This window comes from Microtus oregoni, unplaced genomic scaffold, assembly GCF_018167655.1.
Source record: "Microtus oregoni isolate MIOR12 unplaced genomic scaffold, Mior012 000030F_ref0000283, whole genome shotgun sequence".
In the NCBI taxonomy this organism is placed as follows: domain Eukaryota; kingdom Metazoa; phylum Chordata; class Mammalia; order Rodentia; family Cricetidae; genus Microtus; species Microtus oregoni.
This window is the reverse complement of record NW_024543089.1, coordinates 15624089-15637294: the sequence shown is the minus strand read 5'-3', so window position 1 is coordinate 15637294 and position 13206 is coordinate 15624089. Positions and strand designations below refer to the sequence as shown.

General features: G+C 35.3%; 1 protein-coding gene across 12 annotated transcripts in view; it reads right to left on the bottom strand.

Moving 5' to 3' along the window:
* Window positions 1-13206, bottom strand: part of Robo2 (roundabout guidance receptor 2) — a 1518906-nt gene that overhangs the window by 24546 nt on the left and 1481154 nt on the right. For all 12 annotated transcript variants that reach the window (XM_041678470.1, XM_041678467.1, XM_041678468.1 and 9 more), the window contains 2 exons: window positions 4861-5121; window positions 684-889 (listed from right to left, as the gene is read on the bottom strand). In XM_041678470.1, coding sequence (XP_041534404.1) covers window positions 684-889; window positions 4861-5121 — 467 coding nt within the window. The remainder of the gene's footprint in view (window positions 1-683; window positions 890-4860; window positions 5122-13206) is intronic.

Below are 13206 nucleotides of genomic sequence, written 5' to 3'. Positions count from 1 at the left end.
ATTTTGAAATCATTGGAAATAGGCTGTTTGTCAGGCCTAGAGTCATCAGAGGCATGCACCGACTGAAGTCTTTGCTTATCGAACAAGAAAAATTGGGAGGGAAGCCTAAGCAATAAACAATCAGAACAATTACACTTCCTGGCAGAGGACGGGTGATTAGATTCAGCAGTGTGAAATGCATAAATGTATTGCTTATCTGGCTATGCATGTTTCCACTCCAGAAATAATACCACGTGCAACCTAAGAGACGCTCATTCTGAAGACTTGCTTATTTTCAACAGTCAATGATTTTACAGAGTGAAATATCAAGAAGCATTTTAAGATCTCATTCACTTTGTATGTTGCTCCCGATATACAAATTATATCATTTCTAAAAGTAAAGGTTTTTCATATAATAGACTTGGTTCCCCAGCAGAGTGAACTTCTCATGAAAGCCTTGGATATAATTGAGTTTTCTTTCATGTCTTTAAAGCTTTTTAAAATTCATGAATTTCCTTATCATTTTAGCAGCAAAGCAAAAGTATTTCTAAATCCTTTTTGAATTTGGTGTTTAACATTAACATATTTAAAATGTTACAAAAATAGATGGAGTTGAATAAATCTTACATAAGGCAGCATTTGATTTGTGATACATTTTAATATAGCAAATAGGTCACTTATTCCCATTCTATCAGTTTTGTTACCTGTCACAGAGCTGTCTAGATTGTCCATACTGGATCCAGGTGTCTGGTCTAGTGCTCTGAGGGGCCTGGGGATGTCTAATGGTTCCTCTTCATCATCAGCATCCTCATCTGGAACATCTGTTTCCAAATCAGAAATCAAGGCTCCAGACACGTAACCTATTGGTGGGACTGGGGGCTGTGGAGGTGGAGTATTGCTTTGAATGTGCCTGGGATTTAAATGGAAAGAAACAGAAGACGAGAGGCAATTCATTACCATTCTACAAAATTATAACTCATGGTCAATGGCATGGTATGCTAACCCTTACTGTCTTCCATGTTTACTAATTCATATCACATTCTTTATGTTAGCAGAGATACTGTGTTATGACTACAAGCTTTACTAAACAGCAGCCACATAAACTACAAAAGCTCTTGTTTAGATGTTTATAAGGTGATACACAGAGATAAAAATATATACTGAACACTCTTGTATCGATAAATTATTCCAAAGAGAATATAAATATTTATCATAAATCATTTTTACACCCCCCCCCGACCTATAACCATTGGTACTTGGTTTCACAGTTACTCTTGAAGTTTAACTCATTAGTTTTAACCTATGAAGCATGTTTGAAGAAAGTTTGTCAGGTGGGGGCCTGATCACCCAGCCCTGCCTCTGGCACACTTCCCGCCCTATGAAGATTGGTTTTGGGATGATTCCCATCACATCAGGCTGAACAGCTGTTCCATTATCCCAGTGTAGATTAGACACAAATACTTTGTGCTCTCTAGATATTTGCAATGTATCACAAGAACCAAATCTTAAAGGGGGTTGGTATTTATAACATAAGGCGTGTTCAATAACTTCTTAGTAATGAGTAAATAAATGTAATCCCAACATTACAAAATTAACAGAAAATGCACGGCCATTTGTTTATTAGAAAATATTTAAAGAAAGCCCGAGTGACTTGGCTTTCATTTTATGACTAACAAAAATGTGAATCTGGACTCTGCCGGGCACTTGCTGTGTTGTGAGACTATTAAATAATTCTTTCTAACTTATAAAATGCTCAGTTTGAGGTAACTCACACTATTTGCAAGTGTCAACAAAGAGTGGATGTGTTCTATGTCTGAATATTTTTTTCTTGTCTTCTTACAGAAGTATTCAAAAGGCCCCTCCCATGTAAGAGTCATCACAACTAAGTAGAATGCATTTTTGTCACTGGCTTTTAAAAAGGCGAAGAGTTATTTTTGCTCTCATTTTAGTCTTTTGAGAAGATGTTTCCTGTTCTAAAATTTGCTTAATATGCATCTGCGATTTTCATCTGTGAATTTATAAACTAACTGTATTCTATATCCTTCAATGGTAAAACCCCAAGAATGTTAGTTCTGGACATCACTTCTGTGTAACCAGATTTAATCGCTATTGGTATGTAGCAGGTGTTTCAGGCAGTGTGCAACCCCTTGGCACACATCACAACCCAGTAATCTATAGTGAGGAAAGAAAAGCAAGTTTTACTAAGCTCACTTAGACTGAATATTGTGCGTTGACAAGCCCACATTGCTATACGTGTGTCGTCACATTCAGTTTGTAAGGAGGAGAGGGAGTTACATGACAAACAGGAGGACATCAAGCAGTATGACATATGTGGTCCATTTCACTGCAGTGTTATAGATTTCAAGGTGGGTGAGGACAGAACAGACCAACAATGTAATTCTATATAGCTGTTGGCATGTGTTGATGGGAAAAATTAAAAAGAGATGAAAATGTAATCAATAATTTAAACAGAATTAGAGGTTAATCTGAAATATGAGATTATGGCATGCAAGATTTATAACTATCTTCTAGTAATAGGAAGTGTTTTGTACATTTCATCAGTCAGTATGAGTAGCATCCCCGGAGGTACAGCTGGAATCCTTTATCTTTAGAGTTCTGTGAATGTGAGGTGTAATCTTAAACAGGAAGCTCTTTCAAACCACAAGAGCAAACAGGCATTTTTTGGGGGTAAAGGATGAATTCCTACCCTTCTGTAAATGTTAACTGTGGTATTCAGAATACTGGTAGATTGTGTAAGACCATTCTCAAGGTGAACATTCTCAAGAAACAAGGTCCAGTGTATACGATGATTGAAGATATGGAAAGAACACAGTTCATTCACCCATTTGGGATATACTTATGAAGCAATTACTCAATGGGGAATTTTAGGTGTGAAAAGATATCAGTAACCAACTAGGGTAAAAGTCCTATGCCTTCTAATCATTAGAAATTAAAATATAGACAGGTTAAGGAACATAAGAAGTGCAAGCACATTGAAATCTTAAAAAAAAAAAATAAAGCATACTAGATAGCTTCACCTTAACGTAAAAATGTTGTTTAAAACTAGAGGTAGTCTCAACTCTGATAGTATATTTTTTCTGGTATAAGTGCCGGTTGACTTGGAAACCATGGTTTGCAAACTATTTAACAGGACAAGTTATCATAGAGCTTCTAGTCACAAAGTAACAACTCCATCTCTCAGTGGGCTGACTACTGAGGTCAGTCATGAAAGTAGTCAACTTTATTTAATAGACCTTATTTTCAGCTCTTCTCCCATGTACCGTGGGTTGGTAATACTTCTTACATTGTGCTAATGCTGGGTAAACAGAGCTACCTGAAACTCCAATGGGGGATCTCTGCCTTTGGAATTCTTCAGAATTTTGCACCACATCTCTTCCCTTGGTTTATATTAATCCATTGTGTTTTATGAGAATAATCTGTAACTTTGATTATAGAAGATCCAGTGAATTCTTTAAACTCATTTGGCATGTTCTAAAACATCGGAGTGATCCGGCAACTCTATAATATACCTAGCCGTAATTTAGGGTACTGTTGGGAAGGTCTCTTTAAAATTCATATGGAAGCTAGTAATTATCATTATTATCATTGTACACACGGGGGAAGTATACATATATATGACAAATTTCTCCAGGTCATACATCTGATCAGACCCATCTATCTTCATGGAGGTGAACCTAACTTTGCCCCTCCTTTATGGAAACCCGTACTAAGCAATAAAATTCCACTTGGAGGTAATCTCTAGGTATTATTGTATATTACATTTGTCCACGTGATTCTAATATGAATCAGAGTTGTGTTTAAAGCATAAGTGACACGTAGCATGACTTAATGAGGAAAATAAGAAAATCCCATGTCTCTTCACACAATTGTTTTATTAGTTGTATTTCTACAAAGGAACTTTATGTGAAAAATTATTGCTTATGAAGAAGCATGTTTGACTATGGAGTATATATTTGTTGATTGTGAAAAAAAATAAGTGGCTCTACTCCTCTGCAAAGAACATGTTTGGGACAGCATGTAATGTTTTCCCCTATTTGGTATCTTGGATATATTTTATTAAGAAGCAGTGCATAAATACCAAAAATGACGAATAGTTCATCGTGAATACATCTCAGAGAGTAGAACTAGCCAAAAAGGGAAAGTCTTTCATTTGACTTCAAGTATGGTGTAAATTAACAAGAGATACTTTTTGATAGGTCATATATACTGACAAGTAAATCACTGTTAAAATATTAAATTCTCTAAAAACCACGACGTTTGATCCTATTTCTATTTCTACCATATTTTCACAGAACACCTAACAGTCTTATAGCTGCAATTTGTGAATTTTCAGTCTTATTACAAAAATATCTTAATGTGTTCTTGAGTTTCTGTTGAGGCATTTATTGTCATTATTTTTTTTTATTTTCTAATCCACTTAATTCAGTCCAAACAGGGTCTTTTAATAACTGACACTGTCCATAGTAATTTTCAGAAGCATGCATTTACATATTCACAACCACATATAGAATTAATCACAGGCACTTTAAAGAATTTAAAAGGAGTCCTTTATTGTGGCATTAAAAGCAAGTTCAAGGATAAACTAATTGGAGCTGGTTTGTGAATGGGAAAGGATTCTGGCGTTGCCAAAAGCACTTCAGTCTGAATCCCTGCTTCATTCGCTTCTCTAACCAGCTTTGTAATGTTGGTCAGGATATTTAAATTTCTGTCACCAGTTTCGTTATATAGGCTGCTAACACATATTCTAAACTGTTGTTCATCCCACCCACACATATTTATGAGCATCTCTGCTTAATATACATCCAAGAACATTTACATATGTAGAAAGTATAGGGCCTGTGGCTCACTGAGGATATTTACCATGTTTGTTTTGCTATATCAAACTGATAGGCCCTTGTTAACTCATCCAAGTGAGCTTGCAGCATGGGTTGCATCTCTTCCCTTGGGGATGGAGTAAGAGTGGCAGTGGACTGCTGTCCAAAGGAGATAGCAGGAGAAGAGGCCACACCACGCACAGGAGGTGTTGGGACCCTATCATCGTCTTCTTCCAGTTCATCTTCCATACCCTGGTGCAAGTATGTTTGCACTGGTAATGGTGGGCACCAGCTGTCACTGTCATAGCTGAAATTAAATAAGAAAATATGTTCACTGACACATACACACACATAATTGCACAATTATACTAGCAATACATAACAACCAAATGGTGTCTAAAAGGTTTCCAAAGTCTATGTCTTCCTTATCACATCATCGAGGCTAACATAGTAAATAATCTTATATATCTATTTTTTCAAAATATCTCAACTTATTATTGAAAGACCTTCTTAGCTAATTACTACCACACAGCTATAAATAGCAATAACTTTCCTCCAATGTTAATCATGTGAAAATACCAAATTACTAATTGAAGACATTAATGAAGCCAATGCTTGGAGATGTATCCACTCCCTTTTCTTGTGTATCCTTGTGCAAAACCAAAATGTTCCAAAAATGCTAATTGATCATCTAACATATGTGGAGGAATTTTATTTACTCTTCTAGACGTATGGAAATTTTTTATTCCATATAATATACCTTTCATCAAATCATGATGATGAAATAATAAAGCATAATTGATGAAATCATCAATAATCATCAAAAATTTCATGATGTTTATCAATAGAAACTCACATTACCTTATCTCAAAAGTTCCAAATGTCTTGTTTTCAAGAAGTAATTATCTAATTTCAGTAAAATTAATTGGCACAACATCCATCCTTTAATACATTTTTGATTTATAAAATTTATTTTGAAAATGTGGAGAGCATATCAAAATGATTTTATAAGGCACGCTGAATCAAGAATATAGGATATTAGTATAGTAAATTCTAAATAAATAACAGTTCTATTCACACCAACTCCATAGTTCTAGCATTTCACCAAACAAATAAATACTAAGATATTTAAAGAAAAGACTTTTCAAAAGTTGTTCTTCCAAAAATGCTAAATCAGTAATGATAGTTTAGATGGGAGAGAGACTCATGGAACCATGCTTGGCACAGGGGAGCTGTGGCTGCTAGGAGACAGGAAGTTACTGTCTTCTGTGATGTAGCCACTGGGGAGTGAATCATGTACCAGTGGAAAGAGTCATCCCATGCCCGTGTTAATAATTCTGGTTAAACCCAGTGGGTCACAAAGTAAAAATCAAACAGAAAGACATGTGGATAAGAACAGCCTCTATAGACTCATAGATTTGAATGCTTGATCACCAGGTAATGGCACTATTAGGTGGTGTGGCTTTGCTGGAAGAAGTGTGTCACTTTAGGTGGGCTTTGAGGTATCAAAATGCTATCATCAGACCCAGTCTCTCTCTTCCTTCCAATCTGGATATAGAATTCTGAGATACTTCTCTAATACCATGTATGCCTGCTTAGCATCATGCTTCCCACCATGCTGATAACTAAACATCTGAACTGGAAGCCAGCCCCAATTCAATGCATTCCTACATAAGAGTTGCTGGGATCATAATGTCTCTTCACGGCAATACAACATCGTCTAAGACAACATGGAAGAAGTGGGGTAGAGCCTTGTAAGAGGAAGGGAGGACGTTGGTAGGGATATCAGGAAGATAGGAGGATGGAAGAATGCCTCTGCCTAGTAGAATCAGCGGATGTGACTAATAAGTACCTGAGAGTGCTATAGGAATAGATACCTGGAGAACTCAAACTGTCTGGGGACTGTCAAAGCTCTGTTGGCCAATAGCAACAGGAATATGTTAAGTTACATATGTGCAATCCCAGAGGTAGGTACTGGAGAACTCAGTTTCCAAAGGAGATAAAGAGAGAAATTTATTGGCCATAAGTGAGGAGAAGAAGGAATATGCCGGTTACATAGGACCTCATCACTTGTAGGGAGTTTGGAATTCCAGTCTCTCTGGTTCTCTAAAATCTTATGTCCACAAGCCAAAAAATCTTCACTCAAAGTTAATTTTACCTTTGAGTTCTTTGTTTCTGTATCTATGGTCACTTGCTTTTGCCTTGCTGAGGCTACATCAATACCCTTCTGCTTCTGTGAGCATAAAGCTGAAAGCTCGCTTCAGGAGCACTGTACGGTTTGGAAGGGATGGCTGTCTCTACATGTCTTTTCTACTGTTGTCATCAGCAGACAAATTTCAGTGTGTTATCTCTCCAAGAAAATGCGATGGGCTAAATCTGAATTCCTACTTACTAACTATATAACATGTGCCAATCTGTACTGAAAAAAAAATACATTTTTCTAGCACATTGTCATTTTATTTTGTTTTATGGAGATTTGATGGTTTTCATTTGAAGAGAGAGTTCTATTGTTCTAAAGTCTGTAACTAGCATCCTTTGTTGTATTTAATGCTTTAAGGTTTTCAAATCCAATCAATCCTACTGACTGTTTACAGTTTTATCTATGAAGACATCAGAACAGTATAAGAGAACCATTTACTTCTCTTCATTCTATTATGTTCATTTAACATAGTTAAGCTTCAATGTATTTTCTAGATGGAGTACACAGTTTGTCAGCAGGAATCTCATGCTGAAACTAAATGGCTTTGTTTCCTTTCTCCTTTACAATTGTGAGGCCTGGTACAAGCTGTAGAAACAAATTTATTTCAAAATATGTATTTATTATGTATAAATTTATTTCAAATAAAAAAAGCCTGGAGAGTTTTCCTCTCCAGGTTCTCTATTCTAATCTTATATGTCTTTAAGTTAAATTCTAAATCACATATCTTTTGTAAAACGTACTGACAGAACTCACTAGTGCTGGAATACTATATTATATAATTGCTACTGGCAATCTTACTGAACATTGATTTGAAAATGGATTTTAGATTTCCAATGTAGATCCTTTTACTTGTTCAGTTTAATATTTAGCTTTTCATATGTTTATAGTATCCTTACTTCGAGGAAATTTAGCTCTCTTATAGCTGGCGAAAATCATATTTATTGACATGCAAAAATTTTATTAAAATAAAGCTTAAATTTTTGTACATGACTTATTTGAGTTTGAGAGCTACAGTATTGAGGTTAAGAAATACATATTTAGAACCTAATAAAATAATTGCTCATTTCCAGTATAGAACATGATTGCTGTTAGCCTTTACCAATAGTTAAAGTCAACTTTACCCTGAAAAGTTTGTTCAAGAAAATCACATTTTTAGGAGAAATTAATAGTTGTATTTTTAATATTTACACTGGCATGTTTCCAAAGCTATTATATGAAGTACTATATAGTTAATATTTCAAATAGGCATAGCCCATTAGTACAAAAAGTATTCCTACTTGTTGAATAATAGATAATTCTTTGGACAGTCTAAATGACATGGACATTTAGAATATAGCATGAGTAGGATAAGAGAGATAAGCATGTGCTATATGCATCATTTGTAATGGTAAGGTGAAAGCATTAGACTAAATTAAACTTGATTCATTTTTGTTATTCAAATTAATACTGAGCAAAGGAGAGGTTATTTAAAAACTTTGATATCATGAAAGAAAGGTAATACTAGGCAAATAAATAATATGGTGTGCTAAGTTACTAAAATCAATTTTATTAAACTTTTATTAAATTAGGATGGATACTATCATCAATACTCCCCAGGATTCTCAGCAAAGATAATTGGAACTACAATGAATAAACTTGATCACCCTTCCAGGACAAGGAAGGCTGAAAAAAGTTCATGTATTCAATGTGGTTTCTACTAATAATAGAAAAAATTAAAAATGGGGAAAATGTTATCCAAAAGAGGCTAACAAGAATAAATAAAGGAAGTCAAGTCAGGATGTAGTTCATATCATGTAGAGAACTGCTCATCACCTCCCTGGGATTCACTTCTGAATTCACTCCAGAGGGCTAACTAGAAAGGTTTAGTGCAGCCACCCAGGAAAGAAAAGAAGGTAGCAGATGACTGTATATTTCATACATCCAGCTCCGTTTAATGGTTCCCTTCACATTTTATAAGATTCACTTGCTTCAGGTGGATACTGTTTGTAATGTTCTAACAAAGTGGCCCATATGAAAAGAAACGGGGATGAAAGTAAGGCAGTGACAGTGGGCATGAGGAGGAAGGAGAGTCAGTAGTGAGTTCCGGCTGCGATTAACAATAATGGAGAAATTACAGTCTCTAGTTACTAATTGCAATTTGTACTTTTGCACATTTTATTTAAGCATTACACTTTTGATGTCTTATGCAGTAACCTACAAAGTCTACAAAAAAATTACTCCCACGAGGCAACCAAAGCTCTTTTGCCCAACCTTTCAAAGGCAAGTCCTTGTTCACTGACATTCTAATAGCCAAGTATGAGGCATCCTATTATCTGTCTTTCCTGATGAGTAATGATCAAGATGACAGCAAATCAATGCTGCATGTGAACTAACTTATTAAAGGCCAGATACAAATACCAAATTACTAATAAAAATACAATAACATTCAACTCCAGCAGAAGCTTGCCAATCTCTAATTGCAAGAACAAAGCAAAGCGCCTATTTAATTACTATTGAATTCTTCCAAGCAGCCTATGACTATAATAAATGTATAGCAGTCAGATCTAGGCCCTAATACATTTAACACATTGCCCTTTTCAAACAGAAGAAGCATATTAAGATGGGAAAACATTTGCACCATGGCTACAAGATTGAATTAACATTCAAGTATCATTTCATTTGAACAATGATTGAATAACTTCTGTTATTGTGTACTGTGAAGAAAGAAAATGCCCATGAAAGACTTAGAAGAAAAACAAAAGCCTATACTCTCATGAAACAATACTACTAACCACAATTAGAAAATACATTAGTAATGTATTTTCAACATTATTGCTAATCCCAGTCAGGATGCCCTACTGACTCTGTCCTTCTTCCTCATGCCCACTGTCACTGCCTTGCTTTCGTCCCTTTTCCAATACATATTGGCCATTTTGTTTGGAACATTCCAGACATTATCCACCTGAACCAAGGTTCTTCTTATCTAGTCTGTTATCAGTAGCAAAATAGCTGAATTCGTCTATGACATACAAAGATTCATAATTAACATCAAGGCACCATCTCAGATGTTCAGAGGCTTAAAGCTGAGCTCTCGCTTATATCTTCTGGGAGAGGGAGAATCAGTTTTCTCCAATAGAGTGACACTGGGTGTATCAGCCACTCAGGACAGGCCTCATATTCAGAAGTTCACCAACATGTAACAGACTTCATGTTTGTTCTTTTTTTTTTGAATATGTGTGCCATATTTATTTGTTTGTTTAAAGTTTCTCTATTTTGTTGTCTTTCTTTTTGAGTGTGATTTTATTTTTTCTATGTTTTGGGGGTTGTTTTACTTGATTTTATTTATTTTTTGAGAAAAAACTTAAATGTGGGTGGGTAGGGAGGAAAAGGGTGTGTAAGGACTTGGGGAAGGGAAAATATGATAAAATTATATTTAAATTTAAAAGTTGTTTTAAATAAGTATATTTATCATAAAATATCAACATTGACCATCTTCATGCAGCATGTACAAGTTGCTGAAACATATGTCTCAGTAATTAAATGCAATCTAGGGATCAACAGGACAGAGAGGCAAGTTCAGGCAATGATGGAAGTAGAAGAAAGGGAAATCATCACAACTAGAATAAGGTGCAAAGGAAGATTGATGGGAATCTTTTCAATTTTTCTCATTTACCAAAGAAAGGTTCCTCTATTACGTATCAAGTAATATCACTGCTTGTATTTTGTTTTACTGTTTGGCTAACAGTCTACTCTGATTCAAAATTCCCTCTAGATTGAATACTTTCTTCAGGTGATTTTTCATTAGCTTTGACTCTGGGCACAGATTCTGATAGCCAACCAGTTTGGGGTACTATCATTTATAAATAAATGATTCAAAATTCACTCAAGACTCCACTGATATAAGTACTCCTTTAGTTTACCTGCTTACTTCTTATTATTTTATTTCCATTGTTAATCTATAATTTTAATGGAAAATAAATTTTCTCTCGTTCTCTTGTGTGTGTGTACATATGTGTTTATATTTGTATGAGATAAGGAAAGTCATGGGGGAGTGAGAAGAAGAAAGGAGAACATGTTCATGTGTGCTCAACGAATACAGTGTCTTCGGACCATAATTACATCTTTCCTATTAACAGTGCAGATCTCCCTACATATTTTTTCTGTTCATCTGTTCTTATTGCTTCTCTTCCTAGAACTGGGCCTAGCATTTAGGATACATCTTTAAAAAATGCTGACAAACATCTTTATTGTTGTCTGTTGCAAATTGCTGTAGGAATTTCTACAGCCTTTAAGTTACCTGTCCACTTTGGCGTGGCCTCTTATGTTACATATGCCCATAGCAAGCATGTATCAGGCCTCTTCCAGCTGTGTGATTCGATTCCTGTTCCTCGTTTGTGCAGAGGATTGTGATCTATGACTCTACCCTTAAATAAATAACCCTTTATTATACTTAATTCTGAGCTAGTGTGGAATTTCTTTTTAGCATCCTTCTTCAGTAAATGGCAATTAAAAAAATAGAAAAACTAATTTTACTGTAGGATTACTGGCTGGCTTTTACTTCTTTAAAAAAAACTAGTTTTTTTGTTTGTTTGTTTTTTTAATAAGAAAAGTAAGGTGTTTTGTTCTTTGTCTTTGAGAGGGAGGTCTCGTATATTTCAGGCTGGCATCAATTGGACTAAGTAGCTATAGAGCTGATGATGACCTTCAGATTCCAATCTTAAGCACTCTACCTCCTGAGAGCTGGAGGATATAGTTTTCCATTCCTGGTTTCATGAATCGTGGGTAAGGTTTCTCTAACTGAGATGCATTCCCATGCCTAAAATAGTTCTCTTTTCCACTAGCAGTTTCTCAGCACTTAAGGCAAATAAGAACTCAAGAGTAAGATGAACTAATGATGAATATCTTAAATGTCACCATAGAACATTCATTCAACAACTTGATGGAAACAGAGGCAGAGACCCGCAGCAGAGGACTGGGCTGAGCTCCCAAAGTCCAGCTGAAGAGTGGGAAGACTGAGAAATGAACAAAGAGGTCAAGATCATGATGAGGACACCCACCAAAACAGTTTACCTGAGCTAATGGGAGCTCACCAACTTTAGCCATACAAGGAAGGAACCAGCATAGGCCCAAACTAGTCCCTCTGAATGTGGGTGACAGTTGCATGTCTGGGGCAGACTGTGGGGCTACTGTCAATGGCACCAGGGTTTATCCCTACTGCTTGTATTGGCTTTTTTGGGAAACTATTCTGTTTGGATAGATACCTTACTCAACCTAGACAGGGTAGGGAGGGCCTTTGATCTTCCCCAAAGCAACGTACCTTACCCACTCTAAGAAGTGGATGAGGGTAGGGTGTAAGGTAGATAGAATGGGTGGAGGGGAGGCAGTGGGAACTGGGATTGACATGTAAAATAAGAAATGATTGTTTTCTTTTTTCAAATAAAAAGAAATTATAAAAAATTATATAGCACAATCACATTTTATGCACATTGGCATGTATATGTTGAGAACATTCATTTTAATTATCTATAATAATAAATTAATACATTGGAAATTTAAAAATCATATAATGAATTTTGAGTAAATTTTAAAATAAACTATGATCACTAAATAGATTAAAATGACCTGTCATATCAATATTTGAAAAGAATTTCAAATATTGTAAGAACATAAAAGTATACTAACATAATAGTTTCATCACCAAAAGAAATACTTCTAGTTTTTCCACTGTTTAGTAAGGTCATGTGGTAAGTTTCACAATATTTAGATTAAATTAATTTTCTTTCAGAGTATAAGGAGCATCATTATGTCAAATTAATATTTTAAGGAGATTTGTTGCTAAAAAAGAAGGATATCTAAATAACCTGCAATTTTCATGTGATCCAGATGTTATTCTTAAAAAGCATTAACATTCTTTTCTCTTCCCATTTAAGTTATTAGTTTCCTTTCCATATTTTCTGGCTACAATCTTAAAATACAAACTATTAAGTAATAATCCTTTGATGAAGTGTGTACCTCTTGTTCTTCATGAGTTACTGACATATTACACCACTGGCGTGAATTAAGATCATATTCACAATTTAATTTTTAGGCCAGCAAAAGAAAGGGTGTGCTCACCAGGAGAAGAAAGGGTGGGCTCTTGACTGCTAATTTCAAACGGAAACATTGATTTAGTTAAGTAATCATTGTTTGCATATATATGGGCACTATTTCCCA